The 27,098-nt window shown below is 49.1% G+C and overlaps 3 protein-coding genes across 3 annotated transcripts; 1 reads left to right on the top strand and 2 right to left on the bottom strand.

Annotated features, from left to right (window-relative positions):
- Positions 1-7,504, top strand: TAPBPL (TAP binding protein like). Its single transcript, XM_068970891.1, has 7 exons — positions 1-461; positions 1,088-1,306; positions 1,457-1,729; positions 2,867-3,205; positions 4,379-4,681; positions 6,181-6,270; positions 6,436-7,504. Exons 1-7 carry the CDS (start codon positions 401-403, stop codon positions 6,477-6,479), a joined length of 1,329 nt encoding a protein of 442 aa, XP_068826992.1. The 5' UTR covers positions 1-400; the 3' UTR covers positions 6,480-7,504.
- Positions 7,505-10,025: 2,521 nt separating this feature from the next.
- VAMP1 (vesicle associated membrane protein 1) lies at positions 10,026-14,401 on the bottom strand. The gene is made up of 4 exons (XM_068971675.1): positions 14,275-14,401; positions 11,144-11,270; positions 10,799-10,957; positions 10,026-10,091 (listed from the first exon to the last, which is right to left on the bottom strand). Coding segments are annotated over exons 1-4 (354 nt in total). The 5' UTR covers positions 14,277-14,401.
- A 10,957-nt stretch (positions 14,402-25,358) lies between these two features.
- On the bottom strand, positions 25,359-27,098 carry MRPL51 (mitochondrial ribosomal protein L51). Its single transcript, XM_068971696.1, has 3 exons — positions 26,903-27,098; positions 26,712-26,822; positions 25,359-26,295 (listed from the first exon to the last, which is right to left on the bottom strand). The coding sequence occupies exons 1-3, from the start codon at positions 26,979-26,981 to the stop codon at positions 26,099-26,101; spliced, it is 387 nt and encodes a 128-aa protein (XP_068827797.1). The 5' UTR covers positions 26,982-27,098; the 3' UTR covers positions 25,359-26,098.

The raw sequence follows: 27,098 nt of genomic DNA, 5'->3' as shown, positions 1-27,098 counted from the left end.
GAGCCTTCATCTGTCATCAGTCCCTTCATTCCTCCAACCTGCCTCCGTTCCCGTACTCTCTCTCCACTTTCTTGGGGCTGATCGGAAACAAAAGGGCAAAGGGGCGCACGCAGCAGAGTTAGGTCCTGAAATCACCAGGGGATTTCTTCTGCGGGCGAGAAGGTGAAAGGAGGAACAGTGGCCAGACTCTGACTCCAGCACCAATGGCTTCAGCCAGCGGCTAAGGCAGCCGCGATGACACTTTCTCAAAGCGAAAGCGAAAGCCAAGTAGGCGGAGAGAACTGACGGCGCCAGGCGGCCGACCAAGCAGGGGTGTTTGAAGCCCCTTCTCCAGCAGACCCCTGGCCAGCGAGGGGACTGAAGAAGGGAGGCGGGGGAGGAGGGCCCGAGAGCAGCCCCCATGGGCGCCGAGGGGTGGTGCCTACTGTTCTGCTTGGCTTTCTCCGGGGCAGCAAACGTCGGTGAGTCGGGTGGACAGGCTGGTAGGGTGCGCGTTGAGTTCAAGAAGCATCAGGTAGTCCACCCTCCCCGAGGTCCCAGAGAGAGTAAGGGGCCGGGAATGGCTTCCAAGCGCCCTCTAAGCCCAACAGGTGGAAGGTTCCGCGGCTGGTAACGGTGAAAACCAATTTTGCTCGGGAGGGAGGCTGAGAACTCCGTGGAAAGGGCCAAACCAAGGAACTAGGGGCCTTCTCGGTAATACCGCAAAAGCAACAGACCCTGGGGACTAAGTTGAGAGGCTGCTAACGTCCAACAAACAGGCTCGTCTCCTCTCCCAATGCAGCTTTGCTCATTCATTTCCTTTGGCTGAGAATTCCTTTGACGGGAGAGAGAGCTTTTCATGGATTGTTGGAAATAAGAGTTTTATAAATCCCTCTGAAGCAAGGGAAATCCAGGACTTGAAATAATTCACACCAAGAAGTGTGTACCTGGAGAGGCAGGTACTGCTCAGAAATCTGGTTCAGAGTAAAACAGAAGAACTAGGGATCAGGAAGATTAACCCTTGATGACTTGGCAGTTTCAGGCAGGGAGTAAATACAGGAGTAACTTTCTGGGCAAGAAGGTGCTCACACCAGCCTGTTCCCTGCAGCAGAAAGGCAATGGCAGGCGGTGGATGTGGTCCTGGACTGCTTTCTGATGGAAGAAGGTGGACACCATGGAGGGTTCGCCAGCAGTGAGAACATGGTGAAGGCCGTGCTGGTGCTGAGGCAGGTACCAGTGCCAGACGATGGCTCCCTGGAAGGCCTCACAGATTTCCAAGTGGATACACTGACCAAGGACAACCCACTCATTACTTTCGAGGCCTCAGGTACGAGCCATCCACCCTGTGCCCCAGTCCTTCTGTGCTCCCTCCAGTTCCTGAGCCTGGTTCCCAAGTAGACCCACCCACACTGGCTTCCCATCAGCCCAGGTATTCTCTACCCAACTCCATATCTGTGCTGCCCTCTTCTCGCCACAGTGAACCTGGTACAGATTCCCCAGGCCGAGGCCCTGCTCCACGCCGACTGCAGCGGGAAGGAGGTAACCTGTGAGATCTCCCGCTATTTCCTCCAGCCCAGGCCAGAGGCCACCGTGGAGACGGCAGCCTGGTTCATCACCAATGTGCAGGTATCTGGAGGGGGACCAGGTGTCTCCATGGTGATGAAGACTCTTGAGGATGCTGAAAATGAGGCTGTCTTGCATCCCACGCTGAAACTGCCCCTGAGCCCCCAGGGGACTGTGCGGACTGCAGGTGAGAAAATGAAGAGCAGCGGAAAGTTTTGATTTTTTTTAAAGGGGCCAGAGATGGGGGAACAGTAGAAGGGAGGGGACAAGACCGCCTCCATGCACACTGGTCATCTCAGGGGGTCCCCTAGGCCTCAGTCTGTTCTTCCCAAAGACCCCAGAGGGGGATGATTTTCACCTGGTCGGGTGACCTGAGGACATAAGATATGATGCTCTATTCACATGTGCTATCCACAGCTGCCTTAGTGAACTGAGTACCAGCATCTCCCAGGGAGCAGCTAGCCTGATCTAGTGATTCAAGATGAGAGTGGAACACAGCCCCACAGAATTTGTTCATTATCTCTCTCTTTTATTTATTTGGCTGTGCCAGGTCTTAGCTGCACCATGTAGGGTCTAGTTCCCCAACCAGGGATCAAACCCAGGCCCCCTGCATTGGGAGTGTGGAGTCTTACCCCCTGGACCACCAGGGAAGTTCCCCTGGATGTTTCTGAATCCCAGCTGCTGTCTTATAGATGTCCCACCACTTGGATTTGTCTTTTTCTTCATTAGACTGAAGTTCAGCATGTTTGGCTCAGATTTCACCACCGTGTGCTTTTCTAAACTCTGACTCCAAGCACAGGAACACGGCAACACTGAGTGGCATGCCCTAGGTCACAGAGCCAGTAAGTGGAAGAACCAGGCTTCCACGAGCTTTGCCGGCTGCCCCAGGAGTTCCTTCCTACCTGAGGGTCCACGGTAACCCATGCTTTTGCATGTGTAATTTGTATGGTCCATAACTTTCATCAGATTGTGCAGGGGGTAAGTGACTCCAAAATGGTGAAGAGTACCACGTGTGCACGCTGTCTCTCAACACGCCCCAGGCGTGCCACAGCTCAGGAGTCAGGTGGCCTCAAGGAGGAAGCAGTCCACAATCACCCCTCTTTCTCCCTGGTGGCTCAGATGGTAAAGAATCCACCTGCAATGCAGGAGACCAGGGTTTGATCCCTGGGTCAGGAAGATCCCCCAGAGAAGGGAATGGCAGCCTACTCCAGTATTCTTGCCTGGAGAATCCCATGGACAGAGGAGTCTGACAGGCTTATAGTCCATGGGGTTGCAAAGAGTCAGACACGACTGAGTGGCTAACACGTTTCACTTTCTCCCACAGTGGAGTTCCAGGTGACCACACAGACGCCATCCCTGAATTTCCTGCTGGGGTCCACAGCCTCCCTACACTGTGGCTACTCCGTGGCCCCTGGCTTGGATGTTACCAGCGTGGAGTGGCGGCTGCAGCATAAGGGCAGTGGCCAGCTGGTATACCACTGGACCACGGGGCAGGGGCAGGCCAAGCGGGAGGGTGCCATCCTGGAGCCTGGGCAGCTGCTCACAGCTGGAGATGCCTCCCTCACGCTCCCCAGCCTCACTCTACAGGATGAGGGGGCCTACATCTGCCAGATCACCACCTCCCTGTTCCGAGCTCAACAGGTCATCCAGCTGGACATCCAAGGTGAGCCCAGGGTCAGTGACCCTGCAGAGAGGGAAAGGAATATGCCTATGAGAGTGTTTTCCGGAATGGGATCAAACACAAGGGCACTTTGCCGAGAGGTGGACTTCAGTCCCACAGCCCGAGTGCCTTCTCTATCCTAGAAGCACGGATGGCATCAGATTGAGTTTCCCATCAGGCTCTCAGAGAATTCCATTCAGTTTCCCATCAGGCCCTAGGATAATTCCACTGAGAAGTGTCCCGGCCAAGACCCTGCTGCCCTGCCCCAGCTGGCTATCTCCCGTCACCCCAGTCCTTCTGGACCACGTTCTAAGGAGGAGTAGCACCAAACCAAGGAGGGGCTGTGGGAGCGGTCCTGACGGGAAGGACTGTTTCTTTTTCATTTATTATTTTTTTTAAAGTTTGTATCTTTTATTTATTATCGATGGCTGTGCTGGGTCCCCGGACTTCCCTCTAGTTGCCCTCCACAGGTCTCTCTTTATGGTGGCTTCTCTTGTTGCAGAGCACAAGCTCCAGGGCATGCGAGCTCCAGTAGTTGCAGCTTGTGGGCTCAGTAGTTGTGGTTCCCAGGCTCTGGAGCACAACCTCACTAATTGTGGCTCATGGGCTTAGTTGCTTTATGGCACGGGGGATCTTTCCAGACTAGGGATTGAACTCGTGTCTCCTGCATTGGCAGGTGGATTCTTTACCACTGACCCACCAGAGAGGGGCCCCTCCCCCGGGAGGACTGCTTCAAAGCTTCCCTTGTAGCTCAGCTGGTAAGGAATCCACCTTCAACACAGGAGGCCCCAGCTCGATTCCTGGGTCGGGAAGATCTGCTAGAGAAGGGATAGGCTACTCACTCCAACATCCTGGCCTGGAGAATTCCAAGGAGTGGTAAAGTCGGACACGACTGAGCGACTTTCTTACATCACCTTACATGAGTGTTTAAAATCACTGGCTGATAGTGATGCTAAGAAGCAAGCCAACCTCTAGCTGGTTTTGCTGTTCTTTTTCAGTGACGTGTGGGAATCATGCCCTGTTATGTCCTGCCTCCAGGATGTACCCCACACCTCACTGAGTAGAAACCTTCCACCCCCACATCCTGCTGTCATGCTCAGCAGGAGGAGAAGGCTCCAGGCTCCTCTGCTGTCCCGGTGATCCCTGTGGGATTTGATCGCTCCTCCTTTCTTCCAGCTTCCCCCAAAGTACGACTGAGCTTGCTGAACACAGCCCCGCCAGCCACCCTCATCTGCAATGTTGCTGGCTACTACCCCCTGGATGTGTCTGTGACCTGGACCCGGGAGGAGCAGGGTGGCTCCCCAGCCCCTGTCTCTGGTGCCTCCCTCTCCAACCTCCGGCGCAGCCCAGCTGGCACCTACAGCATCTCCTCCTCCCTGACGGTGGAGCCTAGCTCTGCGGGAGCCACTTACACCTGTCAGGTCACCCACGTCTCCCTGGAGGAACCACTGGGGGCCCACGCCTGGGTTGCCCCACCAGGTATGGGAGTGCCCTCCTTTCCCCACCTCTACACCTGGGCTCAGGGCTCCTGCCCTCTGGCCTAGTTCTGCTTCCCAGGGTCTCAGCTGCTGCTTTCCCAAGGTGGGGGCCTTCAGAGGTCCGACCACAGGTTCCCTGAATCTTTTATTATCCCCTGGGTCCTGGGGTGCCAGGCACTGCTGGGAGCTGGAGACCAGGGCTGAGCAGTCCCTCATCCTGCCCTCGAGGAGCTGGAGACACAGACTAGGCCATCAGGGCAGGTGACCCCCCCCAGGGGGGCAGGGGGAGGCCTGGGAGGCTCAGAGGGCCAGGAACACCAGGACAGAAGGAACGCACGTGTGACAGCCTCATTATAAAACAGCCTAAAAGAACCGGGGGAGCTGCACAGCTAGGGGCAAGGGTGTGGGGGGAAGGGGGAGCGGTGCTTGTATTTATTCAGGACTGAGCCAGCACTGCTCTGAGCACTCAGACGTGGGCCAGCACACATTCTCACACCTCCCATTTTAGAGATGAGTAGGAGACTACAGTCCAGAGGGTTGCAAAGAGTCGGACACAACTGAAGCGACATAGCACACAGACGCAACGGGCACTTACAGATGTCCAGTCGAGGCTGTCTGCCTAGAAAATGGTAAAACCGAAAACGTGAACAATAGGTCGCCTGATTTCTCTACAGCTTTAACCCCCCTGCTGCTATTGGTGGGCAAATAACAACAGGCCTCCAGCTGAACTTTATCCTGAGGCCACAGAATGTCATCGAAAGGTCTTTTTTGTTTTTAATGTTTGGGGGATATTGAAAAGTTTATTTTTTGAACATTGATACTTTTATTTTTTAACTGGAGGAAAACTGCTTTACAATGTTCCATGAAAAGGTCTTATGGCATGAAGAGTTTGCATCTTGAAATGCATTACTTGGTGGCTTGCAAGGCCATAAGCTCCCCTGAAGTTTATGGGATTTTGCCTCAGCTTACATCACTCTCCAGTTATTTACAAAATTGCAGGTTAACTGTCAACAACTTTGTTCAGTTGCTCTGTCCTGTCCGACTCTTTTGCAACCCCATGGAGTACAACACACCAGGCTTCCCTGTCCATCACCAACTCCCAGAGCTTCCTCAAACTCAATGTCCATTGAGTCGGTGATGCCATCCAACCATCTCATCCTCAGTTGCCCCCTTCTCCTCCTGCCCTCAATCTTTCCCAGCATCAGGGTCAACTGCTAATCTAAACTAAATTTCTCTTGTAAGACAGTTTGGAAAACTGTTGTCACGAAGTGGGAAGAGGTAGAGGATTGTGTGTGGAGTAACAGGCGGACAACCACCCCCAGCAGGTCCCAGCACCCCATGTGCCTGGTCCCTGAGTGAGGGCAGAGGAGCAGCTGATTGGAGCTCCTCGGCCAGGGACACACACACGCACAGAGCGCACTCTGTCCTTCCTGCATGCACACGCTGTGGGCGAGGGTGCAGAATGATTCTTGCACTGATTTCCCTCCACGGCTCTGTCAGTTGCAGAGCAGAAGTCAGCCCTGGGAGTCCTTCTGGCCAGCATCCTCTTTGTCCTGACCTTGCTGTTCCTGGGGCTGCAGAGACGCCAAGGTAAGAAAGCGCCTGGACACCGTGGGTTCTATCCCTGACCGCCCTCACTTAGAGATCAGATGCTCTGAACACCGGCACGCCTAGACCAGGAAAAAAGCCAGCCCAGGCCCAGCTCTTGGGGTTACCCCACTGACAGCAACCTCGTTCCCTCCTGTTTCCTCCTAGCTACCTCACCAATGTCTCCCAAAACCTCGAGGCACTCTGGGTAGCCGCTCTCCTGCCTTAAATGTAAGAGATTCACATTTTCCCAGAAGGACTCTGAGCTGAGTCCCAGACTCCAAAAGGCCTCAAGAAAGCTAAAAAGAAGGCACAGATCACTGACTCTGGATTTCTGCAGGCCCCTGCCCTCCATCATCGCACGCCCTGGGCCAATATACCAAGGGAGAGAGCGTGGAGAGGTGGCAGGGTGGCAGGAAGGCAGAGGTCTGGGTGGAGCTTGAGACCTGAGCCAGCTTGGAGGCGGAGGTGTGGGGCTGGAAAAGATGCCAGAAAAAAAAATTCAGAAAGGAGCAGGGGAAGGACAGCGGGACAGGGTGGGAATTGGACGAACGCACACAGTCACTGAACTCTGTCAGATAAAAGCGCCACGTGTCCTCGGAAGCAAAGCTTCTCCACTTCCCTGTCTTTCCCCAGTTGGGGCCCCGCCTCCCAGCCTTGCTACTCTACCTGCCAAGTGTCCGAGATGTGAAACAGAGACCCTCAGAGGTGGCCCCCAGGGCCCCGTCCCAGCTGCTCTGTGTAACCCTGAGCTGTGGTTAAGCTCCTGCCCCTTTGGATGGCTGCTGGACATTATAGGACTCTACATGCCCCTCACCCCCTCAGCTGCAGGGGAGAGATTGCTCCTTTTAGTCATTTCTAGAACGGGTCTGGTCAGTACACTGGAATAGACAGCAGACGGCTGTGCCTCAGGGCCGTGGGGAGCAGAGCGCCTGGCCCAGGACCCAGGGGAGGTGGTGGCAGCTGTCTGAGAAGACCTACGGGTTCTGTCAGTGAGATGCCACTCAGCTTCCTGCCACGGGTTCCTGTCACTCACACCTGGAAGAGCCGCCGGGTGGCATCAGGCATGAAGGCTGAGAGCGGAGACCACTTCCCCTGCAAACACCCAGACCTTTCATCTCAAGGGCGATGGCACATGTCAGCCACCCTTCCGGCCCAAAGCACCGTGGGAAGGGAACCAAAGAGAAACACCACCCTCCGCCCCGCCGAGGTCACTCCAGCCCAAACAACAGCTGAGTCGCTTTAGTGGTAGGAAGCTGTATTTTTTGGCCTTTGTTCAGAATACAGTAAATTGGTGAATACATGCCTTTGGTGGAAGGACATCTGTTATTATTCTGTACATGGAGGAGAGTGGGGTTAGGAAAAAAGAGAGAGGTGATGACAGACACACAGTGGAGACCCCGCACCGTCTCACAGCAAACGAGGAGGGGCTGTGGGGCCTCGGCTCCATGTGGCCGCCGAGCCCCGGGCTCAGGTGCATATGTGCTTATGCACGTGGGTGTGGGGTGCGGGGGTGGGGACAGCGAAGACAGAAGAGGGGACAGGTGGGGTGAGAAAGAGAGTGGAAGAGCTGCATCCCCAGAAGCACAGAGCGGACTCCCTCTGGGACAGATGGGGCAGAACCCAGAAGTGATCTCCTGTGATGGGGCGGCCCAGGAGGGCGGGTTTGCTCCAGGCTTGGGACACATCGAGGCCAGTGGTGGTTCTTCTCTGGCGGTGACCCCCTGCGTTAGGCAAGGGGAGCCCAGGGGAGAGTGGAGGCCTTCGAGGGGGGCCGTGAGGAGGGCACACTGACTGCCTTCGTCCAGCTCTTCCGTCCCACCCTGGGGCAGGATGAGGGGAAGGGAGGGTCGGGGCGGAGGGAGAGGCAGGGGGGTTGTACATCGTGAAATGCTACTGCATGGAGGGCCAGCCAGCCCAGCCTGGCCCCCTGCCGCCTCCCGCTGGCGGATGGCTGGATGGGAGGCATGAAGGGACCAGGTGGGGCGGAGGGCCCGGTCTGGCCCACTCGGTGCCCTTTCCTGACACCTAGCCTCAGCCCCTGAGACAGGCCGAGCAACCCCGTCCTTGGGTCCCACTGTCTGTGCCACAAACCACACAGAGAAGTGGGGAGCGGAGGAGGCAGCGTGGAGTCCAGGTGGACGGGGTGCTCTGGGATGGGAACGAACCGCGACAAGGACAGAGGCCACTCTGGGTGAGGAGGCCCCAAGGCGGCACAGGACCCACAAGCAGGCCTGCCTGTTGACATCCACCTCAACTCCGGGGCTGGGTCGCTGCGGGCACTGGGCTCCCTCAGCACTCAGAGCACAGCCAGGCCCCTCTTGTCTTTAGCAAGTTCACTGGGGGAGTATTGGGGGGTAAGGACTCCCCAAGGGTCCAGGGCTCCTCACCTCCAGCCCCTCATCCTCCTCCATCAACAGGAAGGAGCAACAGGAACCTCAGAACGAGAGGGGGAGAAGTGACTTCCTCCAGGCTTGTTATTTTCAGGTTAGGCCCTGGACACGCTGTGTCTCTATAACCCACAGGCATCCTCTCTTTATCTACGCCAGTAAAATTCAGTCAGAGTCTCAAACTCTGGCTAAATATGAAATTATTTGACGCCCTCATGAGCAACACAGAATGGTGTAGAGAACACGGACGAGCGCCCCATCCAGATATGAGCTGGCGGGACTGCTTCTAGGACGGGAACGGGAGTCCTGGCATTTTTTCGCTATGACTATGTGTCCTCCAGGTCGCTGGAGGACAAAGTAAAAGGTGGTAAGATCCCTGAAGACAGAAAATCTTAAGACTAACAGATGGGACGTCCCTCTGAAAAACAGGCTTGACTTTCTTAAGGCATCCTGCACCAGGCCCAGGCTGGACTGCAGACCCGGTCCAGGCTCCCCCGCAAGGCCTGGCCCAGGAGAAGAACTCCAGGTGAGGGACATTCTCCCAGCTGTCCCCAGCCTCCTCCTGCCAGCGGCCTGACCTGGCTTTTCCTGGCAACACCAGGAGCACAAGCCTCTTCTCCTCCCTCTAGTCCTGGCCCCTTCTTGGGCAGGTCACCTCAGCTCCGCCCCTTCCTAGGCCCTCCACCTCCAACCCTTTGGGGGAATTTGAGAGAGCGTGAGAGGGGAGGAAGGAGATGCCCGCTGTTGTTTACCAGGCAGTTACCTCAAGACTGCACCACGAGCAGCATTTCCGGTGTCGCGGGACCGAGTGCAAATGAAAGCAACAAAGGAGGAGGAGTGGGTGACGGCGAAGCGGGGCTGGGACGGAGGAAGGCGGACGGGGGAGTGCCGGGGAGAGACAGAGGGAGAGAGGGACATGAGTCCAGACGGCCGGGGGGAACAGGGACGGGGTGGCACGTTCTCAAGCAAAAAAGTAGACTGGACACAGGAATCGGGAGGTCCCAGATGGCAAAGAGAGAGACAAGAGACAACAAGAGGGCACATGACATCAGGTTACTAGACACCAGGGGTGGCCGCAGGTGTCCCATCCCCACGGGTACCCCTCCACCCATGCCGGTGACACAAGAGCACAGCCCCCCTCCTCAGAACAGGAGGGACCACCGTCCCCCACAGTCCTGCAGAGGGAAGGCTGGTCCATCCAGGAAGCCCCTTCTGCTCTCCCGCACCCAATGATGACCCTCCCCGCCACCCTGGCAGCGATCTGATCTCCGTACCTCAGTCAGAGCAGCCCCACTCCCCAGGCAGGCAGGCAGGCAGGGCTGGGAGGAGACTCCGGGACCTTCCCACCTCTTCACCCCACCAGCAACCTCAGCGATACTTACTTACGATAACTACCACGATGATGGCGCAGATGGCTCCCAGCATGATCATCATCTGGGGGAACACGGACAAAGAGTGAGCCCTTGGGTTCGGAGAAGGAGGGAAGGAGCCCCGGGCTGGGGGTGCGAGAGCAGCACCGCCTCAGTCCTGGGGAACAGTGGAAGAAGCCACACGGCCCCCGGAATAGCTGGAAGCCTTGCAATCCCCGGCCCCCCGCTGTGTACCACCCCACTCCCCCATCAGACAGTAACCCCTCCACCACAGCTGGAGCTTCTCCTTTTCCCCTCCTCCTGTAGCCTGGAGGCTTTCAAAGGAACACCAGAGGAGATGCAAACTATGAACCTTTGGTCATCTGGTTCATTGTTCATCATAAAGTGTTCAGCTCATTCCCCAAGAGCTGCAGGTGTTTAAATATGTATCTACCCCAGCCATTGTGTCGACATTGGTGTGTCTTCGGAAGGGACAGGTAAGAATTTTTATAGGGGTCCTCTGGGAAAAAGCAGCTTAACTAACCCCTCCAAACTCCTCAAGGTCTCCAGGGCCTCCAGTGAGTGGTTCTGAGTGCTCTAGCGTACCCTGGTGGCTAGCTCGGGTAATGCAGCTTAGGAGGGCAGCTCTCCAGATTCCCTCCCAAGAGAGGAGCCAGCAGAGAGGATGCGGAACCATTCCACATTCCACAGAGAATGTGGAACCTAAGAGTTTTCCTGCCTCCTGTGCGTTGAGACCCAGGAAAATAACAGGGAAGGGACGGGAGAACTCACCTTGCAGTTTTTCCACCAGTACTTCCTCTTTAACTTGGCAGCGCTGCTCTCAAATTGAGATGCACCCGCCTGCAGGGCGTCGGCTCGGTCATCCAGCTCTGACAGCTTCTGGTCCCTCTCTAGGACCTTGTCCACATTTACACGCATGATGTCCACAACCTGAGCAGGGCATGGGAACACAGAGCGGCTAAGGCCCCCCAGAGCTGGGGCCAGCACCCCAAGGCTGCCCTGCCTAATTCTACAGGGTACCCTGCCTCCCAGAGCCATTAGCTGCCCCTCTACATAAAGAGAAGTTTCCAGACTCCCATGATTTGGAAACTCTTGGAGAAAAAGCTATCCACCTACCTCCTCCACTTGTGCCTGGGTCTGCTGTAGTCGTCTGTTACTGGTCATATTAGGAGGAGGGCCAGGGGGACCCCCACCTGGGGCAGCCCCTTCTGCCCCTTCAGTGGGTGGCTGAGCTGGAGCAGACCTTTGGAGAGAAGGGTACAGAGACAAGAAAGGAATCCCGTGCATTCTCGCCCCGCAGCACCAAGGTGGTGGCAACAATAAGGTTATACGCAAACAGCAGGGGTCTAGCTCCTTGGCAATGCGAAGTGGGGAGATACAGAGACGCAAGGCAAAAAACAAAAGATCTTGCAACTGATGGGGCCCAGCGACACCCTGTCTGGAGGGTGGCGTCAAGAGCTCTCATCTGGGCTGTCCTCTGACCCAAACTCAAACGCATACTCTGGCACGATGGCTACAGGGACAAATGGGCCAGCTGTACCTTAACTGTCATTTCTCTGCCTCCCAGAAGTCAACCTGGAAAACTCAAATCCAGGTTAGGAGAATTATATGCAAAAAAACTAAACCTTCAGGACAAGTTTTGGAGAAGGAAATGGCAACCCACTCCAGTAGCCTTGCCTGGAAAATTCCATGGATAGAAGAGCCTGGTGGGCTACAGTCCATGGGGTCGCAAAGAGTCAGACACGACTGAGCGACTGAGCAAGCACTCAGGACAAGCGTACAGACTAACAGCTCTTTTTTTTTTTTTGCAAAGGCTGAATATAAAAATAAAGGCCAAGCGGACAGACTCTGCTGAAGGGGAGTCAGTTATTGGTATGTTTCACGAAGTGACTATAGTGTGTCGTGGCCACTGTAGGACGACTTGGAGAATCACCAAAGGCCTCTGTAGTTGGAGTGAGTCAGAACTGTTTGCTTGCTTCATTTTTTGGCAGAGAAGGTTGGGGGTTCACTTAGATAGAACCGGGGCCCAAACCAATTGTGTTAATTGTGAGACTGTTCCAAGAGCCTAGGCAGGAAACAAAAATACTGGACACAGTCCTCAATGTATAGGCATCAGGGACATTCTGTCCCTTCTTTTTCTAGATTTGGCATCAAGTCTAGGAGACTCTCCTAGTTCTTTATGTCCCAAAGAGAAATCTTGGTTTACACTGAATAAACACAGAGACCATTCTCTTTCTCCCTTAGCCTTAGGGTGGGGGAATAATCTAGCATGAAAAGTGTTAGTCACTCATTTGTGTCCAACTCTTTGCAACCCCATGGATTGTAGCCCTCCAGGCTTGTCTCTCCATGGGATTTCCCAGGCAAGAATACTGGAGTGGGTTGCCATTCCTTTCTCCAGGGGATCTTCCCAAATCAGGGATAGAACCCAGGTCTCCTGCATTGCAGGCAGATTCTTTACCATCTGAGCCACCAAGGAAGCCCCATCAAGCATGGAGTCCTCCAAATAAATCCCCCTCCATGTCTCCCAACACATAGAAGCTAAATTCATGTTCTAAAGAACTTTCAGAAGTCTAACCTAAGGCGTGAGCTGTTCTCTGCCAAGGAAGAACTCATAGGTAGGAGATAAATTGCTCAAATTTGATGGAGAAGAGAAATTATAAGAACTCCTCAAACAGAAGCAGAATCTCACAAAGCACACCTCATCAGAGCAGTCCAAGAGTAAACGTACTACGGATGAACCATCACAAAGTCACCAAAAAGGAAAAGCCTTGACTATTCACAATAGAACTAATACCCAGAAGTTCCTCCTCTCTAAGTAAATTTCAGTCTAAAGAGACAGAGAATAACCCCTCAGAAAGGCTCCTCTAGCAGATGACACCTGACTCATCCCAGTTAAAAGAATTGTTTTCCCATTTCCCTTTAAGGCACAAAAGAGGCAAAGGAAAGATACGGAGCTCTGGAAGCCACGAGACTCCTCTGCTACTACTGAGCTAAGCAATCTAGTTCTCTGATGAAAGTGGAAAATTCAATGAGTAGGAAGTAGCCGGTGTTTGGTCTTGGAAGTGGTCCAGGCTGGTGGCACCAATGACAAGATTAAGGTCAGAGACCTCGTGACACCATGCTTTCCTCACCTCCTTCCTTCATCCCACATGGATGCTATTGGGAACCAGTCAGCGGATAAGCCTCCCCCTGCCCAAAATGAAAACACAGAGCATCCTAGGGCTTGGCCAAAACACGTAAACTACCATATACAGTTAAAACTGTAGAAATCAAATACAAATAGTTACAAAGCTTTGGAAGGGACCATTTCACTTACTACTTGTTGGGAGTTGGGAACATGCAGGAGTAATATATCCAAGGCTAGTTATAAGCCTTATGTAACATAAGTACATCTTTCCCTTTTTTTTGTCACCAAGAGAAGCAACATGAATACGTCTTGGACCAGGCCAGGACTCTGGGCAAGAACGGGAAGTTCTTCCACTTGTCTAGCTATAGTTCTCCCTTAGGATCTTGAGACAGGGATGACCAGGACCGGATGACTAAATTGATTATTAGAGACTAAACCTAATGTGTTAAGGGAAGGTGGAGGTGCGGGAGTGGTCCTCAGCTCTATTTCTCTTCCAAATACTTGGCTAAGTCTCACTAACAGGAAAACACCTCCTCTATGGGTGGCCTTGGGATGAATGGCTGCTCGGAATTGCATGCCACTGCCCCTGGAATCCTTGTGAGCTGCTCACCAGAGAACTGGCAGACAAGTTTCTGAAGCTTTGCTCACTACCAAGAGGGGGCTGCTCATCGCGATCGGGTTGAGAGATGTACACAAATGCAGACGCTGCAGAGCAACCCAAGCAGCTAACTGGCAGGTGCACCCATGACTGTCCTTCCAGAAGCCCTAAGTACCGCCTTGATCAGTGACAAGAAAGAGCCTGGAGCCCCTCTCGGGTGTCTCCATGCCCCACCTTCGCCGGAGACCCGACTGAGGAGTCCCGCAGGCGAGAGGAGAGGAGGCAGTGAAGGTGGGACCCCCGCGCCCCGGCCGCGCCCGTGCGGTGCCGGCTGCGGCTGGTGCAGGAATGGGGTGCTGCCTCCCTTCCCGAGGGGGTGGCCCGGCCCGGGGGCGGCGCGCAGCGGTGGTTCCCCGCGCCGCCGCAGCTGCTGCAATGCGCCATTTTCGGTCCCGCAGAGTCCGGCGCTGGGGTGAGAGTTGGCAACGAGGTGTCGCGCCCCCCACATCAGAGTCAACTCACATGTCACCGAGAGAAGAATGAGAGGACCGTTTCCTCTCCGGAGTCTGCGGCTAGACACCCGATCGGGAAACGCTGCGGTGAAGCCGCCCGCACCTCCGAGCTCCGCCTCTAGCTGCCCACCGGAGGTCTAACTGCGGTGGAACTTACTGCAGTTGCCGCGCCGGCCGCAGTCTTTATCAGTGCTGGCCACGCCCCCAGATCAAGCTGACAACCCTGCAGCCCAATCCATGCCCAGGACGGGCGCTAGTCCCCGAGGCGAAGGCCGAACAAGGCCTAGAGTGCCCGCCCCTGAAAATTGGCCAATCACAGCTCTCTTCTCATTCTAACTCGGTGGAACTCGGCGCCAACCCTCTGGGAAAGGCGGCTCCAGTAATTTGAATTGGACCTTTTTTGGTGCCTCCCAGCCAATCGCGGAGCAGTTCCTCGCGTCCGGGCCCGCCCACGGCCCGTCTCCAGCCAATCACGCAGCTTCCCCCGACAGCGATGGGCGGGCCTTCGGCTCTCCGGGACCCGGACTCCCGAGCCCCGGGAGCTGCGGGTGTTCGGCGATCTAGGCAGGGCCCAGGTACCTGCACCCTGCCCATCTCCACCTCATCTCCCTGCCTTTGACAAACAGCTCTGAGGAGGCTGAATCCATCAAGGCAGAGCCGCAGGCTCCCGGGGCCAAAGTAAATATCAGAGCTCCTCTCATCCGATCTGCACAACCAAGCCCCTCACGCAACGTAAATTTGACTCCTCCTTCCCTCTCGACTCAGTTACCCAAACCAGAAACCTGGAAACTATCTTAGATTTCCTTCCCGTTCATTTTCACCTGCCCTCTAACAATTCACCAAGTTCTCCTTCTTAGTATTTCAAGTATTCTCTTCCCTCGTCTCCCTGTCCCACTTCAGATTATTATCTCTTACCTGGATGCCATCAGTTGTAAAACTATTACTTTATGGCCCGATGAGTAAAAAGGTAACAAATACACTGTGACATAATACCGTCTTATCACTTGGATTTTTTGATTTTGTATTTATTGAAAGTGTAGGTTTCTATAGGTATAGGTTTTTATCATACTTCAATACCATGGAAAAACATAAAAAGGAAAACAGAAAAGAGTAACACGGTAACAGTGTTCCTGAAATCTCACAGACAGCAAATTTTATGATTCATTTTTTTGACTCAGATGTGCATGGTTTCCATACAATGTAGTCCTCTATGCATGCCATCAAGGGCTTTGGTGATGCAGCATTTCTTAAAGGAATGTTCCTTTTCTGTCTCTGGAATTTTCTTCCAAGCCTCAGACACCTATTTGGCAAATTTTGATTCTTATGAGCCAGTATGACAAATACAGTATGACTGTTCTGGCTAATAGTTATAGTCAAACATCCCAATTTATATGTTCAAATAAAAAAAAAAGTGCCAAATGGCCTCTTAAAATTAATGAAATATAATATCTTCCTGTTTCATCTTGCCCCTCAGTTATAACTATCCTGTAAGAAACCACCAGGGTGATCTATCCAAATGTCACAACCCTACTTGAAAACTTTAAACAATTAGAACCATAATGCATTGATCATATGTGTTTATCCCATCCCCCTTCTGAAACTATGTCAAAATGAGAATTTGTAAATATTGAAAACAAATTATAAACCCTTAAAGACAAATAGAATGGAAGGAATTGGTCCTGACAGCATGAATGGCTAAATATGCCCACCAGATTCATATCAGGTTGCAAAAAAAAAAAAAAATACAGAGAGGTTCCAGTTTAGGCTTATTACAGATAAAGCTGCCATGAACATTCATGTGCAGATTTGTGCCATGCATCGTGCCAAGTCACGTCAGTTGTATCCAACTCTGTGACCCTATGGACTGTAGCCCGACAGGCTCCTCTGTCCATGGGATTCTCCAAGCAAGAATACTGGAGTGGGTTGCCATGCCCTCCTCCAGGGGATCTTCCCAACCCAGGGATCAAACCCGAGTTTCAAATGTCTCCTGCATTGGTAGGCAGGTTCTTTACCACTAGTGCTGCCAGGGAAGCCCATGTGCAGGTGTGCATGAACATAAATTTTCATTGCTCTGAGATAAATGCCCAAGAGTGCAATTGCTGGGCGGTAAAGTAAATACATGTTTAGTTTTGTAAGAAACTGCCAAACTGTTTTTCAGAATGACTGTACCATTTTAGAATCCCACCAGCAACATATGAAGAATCCAGTTTTTCCACATCCTCATCAGCATTTCGGAGAAGTATTGGAGAAGGCACCCCACTCCAGTACTCTTGCTTGGGAAATCCCATGGACGGAGGAGCCTGGTAGGCTACAGTCCATGGGGTCACGAAGAGTCGGACACAGCTGAGCAACTTCACTTTCACTTCTCACTTTCATGCATTGGAGAAGGAAATGGCAACCCACTCCAGGGTTCTTGCCTGGAGAATCTCAGGGATGGACAAGCCTGGTGGCCTGCCGTCTACGGGTCACACAGAGTTGGACACGACTGAAGTGACTTAGCAGCAGCAGCAGTAGCAGCAGCAGCATTTGGTGTTGTCACTTTAAAAAATTAGCCATTCTAATAAGTATATAGTGATATATTGTTGTGGTTTTTTGTTTCCCTAAAGGCTAATGATGTTGAATATATTTTAATGTGTTCATTTGCCATATATATATCCTCTTTTTTGAAAGATCTATTCATGTATTTTGCCCATTTTTTAATTGGGTTGTTTTTGCCTTTGAGTTTTAAGAATTATTTAAATATTGTAGATAAAGTACTTTGTCAGCTAAATAGTTTCTCCCAGTCTCTCTTTTGTCTTTTCATCCCCTTAACTGGAACTTTCAGAGTAAACATTTTCAATTTTGTTAAGATCCAGTCTATGAACTTGTCCTTTAATGCATCACTTTCTGTGTCACACTTTGCCTAGCTCTAGAGTCTCGTACTTTTCTCCTATTTTATTTTCCAAGAGTTAGATAATTTTGTTTCATAATCCATTTTGAGTTAATTGCGGTATGAGGTGTGACATTTAGGTTGGGGTTCCTTTTTTTTCCCAATGGATGTCCAATTTCTCCAGGACTGTTTGTTGAAAAAGAAACCCTTCCTCCATTAAACTGCTTTTGCATCTTTGTCAAAATCAGTTGGGCTGGGAATTCCCTGGCTGTCCTGTGGTTAGGATTCAGCACTTTCACTGCTGCAAGCTCAGACTCAATCCCTGGCTGGGGAAGAACCCACAAGCCATGCAGAGCCACCAAAAAAAAACAAAAAAAAAAGACAAAGGAAAACCAGCTGGGTGTATTTGTGCAGGTCTGTTTCTGGATTTTCTATCCGGTTCCATTGATCTATGTGTGTGTCCTTCTGCCAATGGCACACTGTCTTAATTATTGTAGCAACAGTAAGCCTTAACATCAAGTAGAATTATTTCTCCTATTTTATTGTGCTTCTCCAAAGTTGGTTTAGCTATTCTAGATCCTTTGCCTAAAAGATCATTTTTAAAAGGCATTTATGTAAGCTGGCAAGAAAGTAGATTATTTAAGGACCAAAAGACTAAGTGAACACTGGTGCCTGGAGAGATAACTGGGCACTGAAGCCTGTTTTGCCTTGAGGGCATTTGCTTAAATGTTTAATTTAGGCACGGTGGCCTCACAGGGTGCCATTGTGGCATAGGAGACAGAACCCAGGGCCTCCGTAGAGTTGGAGATCTAATAGAAGGCCCTACCATAAAGTCAGAACCCCAGAGGACTATATCCTCACCTAAGAGTGAATTTAAAATGTGCTAATATCTGAACTGCCCCTATGGGACTACATAGAAAATCCGCTCATCTGAAACCTAGGTAGCTACTAGAGAACTATTCTTTTTTCTTTTAAATATATTCAGACAGGGCTTCCCCGGTGGCTCACCAGTAAAGAATATATCTGCCAATGCAGGAGACATGGGTTCCATCCCTAATCTGGGAAGATCCCACACGCCACAGAGCAACTAAGCTTGTGTGCCACAACTACTGAGCCTGTGCTGTAGAGCCCGGGAACCGCAACTACTGAGGCCACATGCCGCAGCTGCTAAAGCCCAAGCACCCTAGAGCCCATGCTCTGCAACAAGAGAAGCCAGCGCAGTGAGAAGCCAAGACACCGCAACTAGAGAGTAGCCCCCGCTTCCCATAACTAGAGAAAAAGCCCGTGCAGCAACAAAGACCCAGCACAGCCCAAAATAAATACATGATACATAAAATTATAAAAAACATTGTTATAAATATATGCAGACACTTTGTAATCAATGCTGTGGGTTTTCTGTCTGAATTCCTTATTGGTCCTAAGAACAAAATAGCAAGAACTTAAAATATTTCCAGGTTGACAGTGCCACCAAGCACCGGCTGTAGCAATGCAAGTCCTCTCTCTGGATGAGCTTATTTTCGATCTAGGCCTTGGGGAATTTCCACAGATACAGTTCCAGGAAAAATAAATCGTGGTCAAAATTGGAAACAAATAAGGAACAAAGAACCAGGAGCAAGGGCCAACAAAGATGGAGATAGGAAGTAAGAAAAGTAGAAAATCGAGCCAAATAGTTCAACATCTGATTAATAGGCCTTCTGCAAAAAAGGAAACAGGATATGAGGGAGAAATATTACAAAAGAAATACAAGGGAAAAAAATCTGAATTGAACAAGTCTTTCTGGATTAAATAGTACACCATGTGCCTAGCATAGTGAAAGGAGAATAAATCAGGTCAAGACACATCTTTGTGAAATCTCAGAATATTTGGGGAAAAGAGAAGATCCTAAAAGATTTCAAGAAGACAGAGAGAGGGAGAGGGACTTCCCTGGTGGTCCAGTGCATAAGAATCCACCTGCCAATGCAGGAGATTCAAGTTTGATTCCTCATCCCTCAGAGCAGCTAAGCTGGTGTGTTACCACTACTGAGCCTGAGCTCTGGAGCCTGTGCTCTAGAACAAGAGATGCCACTGCAGTGAGAAGCTGGAGCACCGAAACTAGAGAGAAGCCTGCCCAGCAACAGAGACCCAGCACAGCCAAAAATACGCAAATAATAAAAATTATTTGTAAAAGAAAAGCATAAGAATGCCTTGGGGAGACTCAAGGCTAGAGTTGTGTGTTGAATTGCATCCTCCCCAAAATTTTTATGTAGAATTCCTAACACTCAGATCTTAGAATATGCCCAGGTTGTTGCAGAGATAATTAACTGAGATGAGGTCATATTGGTGTAAAATGGGCCCCTACTCCACCATGACTGCTGTCATAGAGTGGGGAAGCTTGGAGAGACATGCACGGGGAGAATGCCTTGTTCACATTCAGGTAGATATCTGCCTGATACGTCTGTAAGCCAAGGAACACCAGAAACAGCCAACAAACCACTAGAGGCCAGGAAAGAGGCAGGGAATAGATAAACCCACACAACCCTGGTGATGCCTAGTCTCAAGACTTCTAGCCTTAGGAACTGCAAGTGGATACATTTCTGTTGTTTAAGCACCCAACTCATGGTACTTTGTATACAGCAATCCCAGAACACTCATACACCTGTATGAACTAGTACATGTGTTGGATTCCCAAAACAATCAACAAATTTTGTACTATATCACATACATGTGATAAAAATACCAGAAGGAACTGATTTGTTATGAATACTGATAAGTTTAGGAAACCAACAGGAGTAAACAAATCCAAGTGTTTCTTAGACCATGAATCACCCTGGAGACAAAAACAGAACATTGTTTTTTCTGGGGGACCTTTAGGTACAGAAGGCAGAGTTAATCCTACTCTTCAGTTCATGACACATGATCTCTACTTATGCATAGAGATTTTGTTTCATTTTTTGTTCTCTTTTTCCTTATTCCCCTTCCCAGCCATAGAAAGCATTATAAATTGTCTGATATTTATAATTTTGTGTTTTTGCAAAATGGGTACTGTCTTCCATGTATATATTTTTAATCTACATAAATGATATCATGTTTTAAATCTCATTGTGTTTTTCCACTCAGCTGGAAGTTTTAAAGAGGAAAATTGTACAATTTGTAAATGAGCAGTTTGCTCTTTCGTTCCAATTCTCACATCCATTTAATTCCTTCCCTCCTCTGTTCTTTCCTCCCTCCTCTGTTCTTTCTTCCCTTCCTTTTTTTTTTTTTTTTTTTTTGTATAACACTAACTAGGACCTTCAGTACTAAGTTAAAATACAGCAGCAATAGAGGGCATTCTAGTCTTGCTGCTGATCATAAGGGAATTGTTTAGTCACTAAGTCATGTGCAACTCCATTGACTGTAGCCTGCCAGGCTCCTCTGTCCATGGGATTCTCCAGGCAAGAACACTGGAGTGGATTGCCATTTCCTTCTCCAGGGGGTCTTCTCAATCCAGGGAGGGAACCCTTGTCTCCTGCATTGCAGATGGGTTCTTTACCACTGAGCTACCTGGGAAGCCCACTCTTAAGGGAATATATATCCACTCAATATCTGGCATGGATCTCCAGGATGTCACCTTTACCAAATTAAGGAAATGTCCATCCTTCTGTTCTTAGGGTTTTTAAAATTATAAATAGAAGCTGAATTACTTAACTTCCCTTTTCTATATTGACTAAGATCACAGAGAACTATACCTTCATCTTTCAAAACAGGAAGCTAATAGACGTCTAAAGCTGCTAAATCATGAACAGCAGGAGGGCATTTTATTTCAAATTATGATGACAAATACCAGAAAAGTTCAAAAAAGTAAAAGCCTTTCATTCTGGGAAGCTAGTTTGGAAGATGGGTAAGGCAGGAGATTGCTGTTTTTGTCATATAACTTTCCTTTTTTTTTTTTTATTAACTATGTATGCATGTATTACTCTGATTTTTTTTAAAGAAAGCTTAATTTAGCCATAAAGTGAGATACGATTCATGTACCATATGAACCTACACATTTAGTATACAATCACACGATTTTTAGTATATTCATAAAGTCATGCAGTTATCACTACTAATTCCAGAACACTTACATCAAACCAAAAAGAACCCGTGTACCTGTTGGTAGTCATCTCCCATCCCTCACTCCTTACCTCATCCCCTGGCAACAACTCATCTACCCTTTCTCTCTTGTGATCTGCCTATTCTGAACACTTCATATAAATGGAACCATATAATATGTAGCCTTTATGACTGGCTTCTTTCATCTTTCAAGGTTCCTCCATGTTACAGCAGTACCTCATTTTTTTTTTTTAATAATTGTATTTATTTTCAGCTGAGCTGGGTCTTCACCGCTGCTTAGGCTTTTCTCTAGTTGCAGTGATCAGGGGCTGCACTCTAGTTGCCGTACACAGGCTTCTCATTGCAGAGCACGAGTTCCAGGGCGTGCAAGAGCACGGGCACAGGAGCTGTGGTACCCAGGCTTAGTTGCTCTGCACCAAGTGGCATCTTCTTGGCCCAGGGATCAAACCCATGTCCCCTGCATTGGCAGGTGGATTCTTTACTAGTGAGGGAAGTCCCCTCATTCATTTTTATAGCTGAGTAATATTTCATTGTATACATAGACCACTCTTTGTTTATCCATTCGTCAGTTGATGGAGATTTGGGCTGTCTCCTTTCCGGCTATTCTGAATAATGCTGCTATGAACATTTGTCAAGTTTTTGTGTGACTAAGTTATCAGTTCTCTTGGGCGTATACCTAGGGGAGGAATTGCTGTGTCATATGGTAACTCTCTATATACCTTTCTGTGGAAGTGCCAGTTTTCCTAAATGGTTGCACCATTTTACTAAAGGTTAAGCCTTAATGGTTCTTTATTTTAAAAAAGTATTCTTGTTCATTTGTCTGTGCCAGGTCTTAGTGGAAGCACCATGGGATCTAGTTTCCTGACCAGGGATTGAACCCCAGACCCCTGCATTGGGACCATGGAGTCTTAGCCAGTGGACCACCAGGGAAGTCCCCTTAATAGTTCTTATAGTCTTCATCATAATCTGACTCTGGCCTCCATCTCCTGCCCGATTTCTCATTAGCTCTGCCAACAAATGCCGTTCATAGCTTTCCCGTACGTGCCAGGCTGTTTCTCACCTCTGACCTTTGTTTCAGTTTCATCTGCCTGGAAAGCAGGCTAACCTCCATACCATATCTGTTAACTGCCTCCTCCAGAAAGTGTTCCCTGCCTTCATTCCTGCTGCCCTAGGATGAGGTAAGGGGCCCTCTTCTCTGTACCTATACAGTAGGTAATTAACATGCTTTAAGTGCCGTAACAGATTTTACAATTATGCTTTTCCGCCCTGTTTTATTGAAGTCTATAGTTGCTGTACATCAAAGTGATTCAGTTATACACATTCTTTTATCTATTCTTTTTCATTATGATTTATCCCAGGTTAGACATAGTTCCGTGTGCTATACAATAGGACCTTGTTGTTTATCCATCCTAAATGTGCTGAAGTGTAATAGTTAGCATCCACCATCCCCAAACTTCCAGTCATCCCTTTCCCTCCCCGTCTCCCCCTGTAACTATGCTTGTCTACCTTCTGCACTAGGAGGAATTCTTTAAATGCAGTTGTTGGTTTTTTTCCCTTTGTATCCCTTGAACCTACTGGTGGCCTTCAATGAATGGCTGTTGAATGTGTGACTTCTAGACATTTACCAAGGGTCTACTAAGAGCCAGTATACAGAGAGACCAGATATGAGACTAGTACAGTGAACAAATGTGTCCAAGACAGTCCCTGCCCTGAATGGGGATGAGCCCTAGTCAATGGGAAAGATGGACACAGAGACATATAGAACCAAGCAAGATCAAAAAGCAAACATATGAGTTCAGGGGCTCGGACAACTCAAAGTAAAAGGGACCTTAAAAAGTCTTCCTTTGTCTTCTTCCATTTTTCCAAAGCCCTACACACACTCCAGAGGACTGTCATACCATTTACACTTGCCAAATTGTGTTAAATATTTTATGTGCATAATTAATAATTTATTCCTCACACAACCCTAAGAGAAAAGTATTGCACTGCTCCTAATGGACAGACTAAAAAAACTAAGTCTCATAAAAGTTAATTCCTTTGCCCAGGGCCACAGAGTGTTACAGCTTAAGCCCAGATCTGTCCAACCCCAAAGGCCATGTTCTTAATCAATATATGCCCCTCCCCAAACTATACTATACTACTCATATCAACCTAAAACATCCTTCCAAGAAACACAAATAGCACTTATAACACATAAAATATTTCTTTAAAAACAATACACCAAATACTTTTCTTATTTCATTTTGCAAATATTTACTGAGAGCCTCACACACTGGGCTTCCCTGGTGGCTCAGACAGTAAAGAATCTGCCTCCACTACAGGAGACCCAGGTTTGATCCCTGGGAGGGGAAGATTCCCCTGGAGAAGGTAATGGTTACCCACTCCAGTTTTCTTGCCTGGAGAATCCCATGGACAGAAGAACCTGGTGGGCTATGGTCCATGTGGTCAGAAAGAGTTGAACACGACTGAGTGACTTAACACTTTCACAATTTCTTTCACTTCACGTACACTAGGCAGAGATGACACTCAATTTAACCCTAATCAACACACAATTCTAGAAACTAGCATATTTTTCTCCTCTCAATTGAGTAATGTCAAACATTTAAGTTGATTTATAGCCGAGCAAGTTATCTAAAAGCAAGCCTTGGTAGCGTAGCGGTTAGGCAGGCAGGCTAGGGTCTGTAGGTCAGGAGTTTGAATCCCAGGCCAGGCAGGTAGGTTAGGTAGGGCCCTAGAGTGCAAGGGACCGACCCCCTTGGTGTTGGAGAAGACTCGAGAGTCCCTTGGACTGCAAAGAGATCCAACCAGTCCATTCTGAAGGAGATCAACCCTGGGATTTTTTTGGAAGGAATGATGCTAAAGCTGAAATTCCAGTACTTTGGCCACCTCATGCGAAGAGTTGACTCACTGGAAAAGACTGATACTGGGAGGGATTGGGGGCAGGAGAAGGGGACGACAGAGGATGAGATAGCTGTGAATCTGAGTGAACTCTGGGAGTTGGTGATGGACACGGAGGCCTGGCATGCTGTGATTCATGGGGTTGCAAAGAGTCGGACACGACTGAGGGACTGAACTGAACACAAAAAAGCAGCTAGTGTCATACTAAGGTTCATTATAGCTAGACCTACCCATCCATCTCCCAAAAAATTGTGTTCCCTCACCATGTACCACCGACTACTCTTCTCTTCCTCACTGGCAATGTTCTACTTTTTTCTCTGCTTACTAAAATCCAACCTCTTGTATGGGGCTTCCCTGGTGGCTCAGAGGTTAAAGCGTCTGACTCCAATGCAGGAGACCTGGGTTCGATCCCTGGGTCGGGAAGATCCCCTGGAGAAGGAAATGGCAACCCACTCCAGTATTCTTGCCTGGAGAATCTCATGGACAGAGGAGCCTGATAGGCTACAGTCTGTGGGGTCGCAAAGAGTCAGACACAACTGAGCGACTTCACTTTCACTTTCTGTATGGGGCCACTCCTGATTAGGCCAAAAGCATTCTCTTATCTAGATTATTTATCACCCACATCAGTGGTTTCCAAACACAGCTCATTAAAATAAACTGGCTGTTAAAATGAGAATGCCCTAAAATCAGCAGAGACATACTTTGACAAAGCAAAGGCCTAGAAACTATTGTGCATACACGCTCAGTCACATCCAACTCTTTGAGACCCCGTGGACTATAGCCCGCCGGGCTCCTTTATCTGTGGGATTTTTTAGGCAAGAATGCTGGAGTGGGTTGCCATTTCCTATTCCAGGTATCTTCCCAACCCAGGGACTAAACTCCCATCTTTTGCGTCTCCTACATTGGCAGGCAGATTCTTTATCACTGCACCACCTAAGAAACAATCTAAACGTCTATTTAAAATGGATTTGGTAAATCGTATGGCATATAATGTGAGGACAAAAAACTAAGTTACATTAAGTGAAAATGTAACTTTATGTGCATGGAATCCAGTTTTTCAGAAAGAAGATAGGTAGGTAGATAGATAAAACAATCTTGTACATGCACAGTATATATTAATATCCAGAAGGATTAAAAAGAATGTCATGCATGATTGCCTTGAAATGGAGCACACACAAAAAAAACCCAGCTGTGAGAAAACTCTTCATTTTACTCTTCTATAATTTTACAATTTTGAACTATCTGCCTATATAGATGGATACATTTTAATTATTAAAAAAACCCCACAAAACCCAAAAAGACTCTTAATACTCAGCTCAGTTCTACAGATCACAATCTTTGGGGGCAGGGACTAGACTTTTTAAACTGTTAAACTATGTAGAAATTCTGATGATCAATAAGGCTTAGAAACCACTCATATGGTACTTAAGGCCTCATATATTAAAGTGTACATATGAGACTATAACTTTATACCCATAACTAGAAAAGCATGGAGGGAGAATATTTTATACTGTTTTTCCTATAGTTCTCATCTCAGAAGAGGTACTCGATAAATATTTTTGGACAAGGATGGTGTAAAAGTATAACTATTTTTCTATGAAATTTCATTCCAGTGCAGAAAGGTTTTTAAAAATACATTCAACACGACATTATGGGACAATTTAAAATGACCACTTTCAATATATGAAGGGCCAAATATCAAAAGTGCCAACAATGATTTTTTTATTTTTTTGAACACCACAGGTATGGCTAGACTGCAAGGGCAAATGGTAAAGTCCAAAGGTAAAACTGTAAGACTTAGGGATGAATTCCACTTCCTCCTTGCATAAATGAGTAAAACTAGCATCTAGAGGAAACTAAAGTTGTGGATAATGGATTACAAATGAGTCCTGCATTATCACTGAGAGCATTCAAATCCCCTTCCTCATAAGGCAAAGTACTTTTCCCTTCTCTCTGGTGATAGACATGCCTCTTCCACAGTTCCCAGCCTTTTCTTCTACCGGTGCTTCCCATGTCGATTAAAGCGTTTGTAGAGAAAGCTGATGCGTTTGTTCAGGTTGTGCAGGTCATCAACGAACATCCGATTTCCTACCATTCTCTTCTTTCGAATACAACGCTGCAGTTCATTCCCCTTCCAGCCTCGAAGCCACACGGGGCCCTTGATCAATTCTTTGGGGTGCTTTTCAAAATTTCCTGTGTAATGTGACAGAAGACATTAGTTCCAATCTGAGAGAACCCAACCTCCACCAGCTAAGCCCTCACCAACAGCTGCATTACCCTCAGCAGCACCTACAGACACGACAGTCAGGCTACAGTATAAAGAGCACAGATTCTGGAGCAAGACTGCTTGGGGTACAAATTCTGGCACTGCCACGTATTAGCTTTGTAAAAACTACCTAACCTCCCTGTGCCTGAAGTTCCTCACCTGCAAAGGAGAAAGGTTATGAGGATTAAATGTGTTAAATGCATGCAGGGGACACAGAAGAGTGGTAAACTGCCAGATAAGTGTTCTTACTATTCACCAAGGTACCATTTTCACACAGGTGAAAAAACAGTCGTTACGGCATAACTGCCATTCTGAAATTCTGCACCATGGAGTCAAGTCTTACCCAGGATCCCGATATTGTCATATACCCCGAACATCGCCCTCTTCTCGTTCCAACGATCTATCACTTTAGGGGGTGGGAGGGTGACCCTTACATGGAACAATCTGGGAACACCTATGGATGGGAAAGAAAGAGAATGAATCTGAGCCGCTTACGAGAAGCAGCTCTCAGGGTGTCCTGCATCAGCCACTTACCCAGAAAGAAACTTCTGCAGGCCAGCGGCACCAGGCCCCATAAGCCCCTGCCTGCCACCCAAGAGAGGCTCCCTGCCATTGCTCTCGTCTCTCCCCTGCAATACTGCACGAGCACTATAAGGAGGGCTAGACGTGGCCTTCCAGGAGATACACAACCTTCTCTGCTGGGGTCACACGAGTACTAACTGCATGCAGC

The sequence above is a fragment of the Capricornis sumatraensis genome, chromosome 4, assembly GCF_032405125.1.
Source record: "Capricornis sumatraensis isolate serow.1 chromosome 4, serow.2, whole genome shotgun sequence".
Taxonomy (NCBI): domain Eukaryota; kingdom Metazoa; phylum Chordata; class Mammalia; order Artiodactyla; family Bovidae; genus Capricornis; species Capricornis sumatraensis.
Note: the sequence above shows the minus strand (reverse complement) of the source record. Positions and strands in the feature narration are given on the sequence as shown.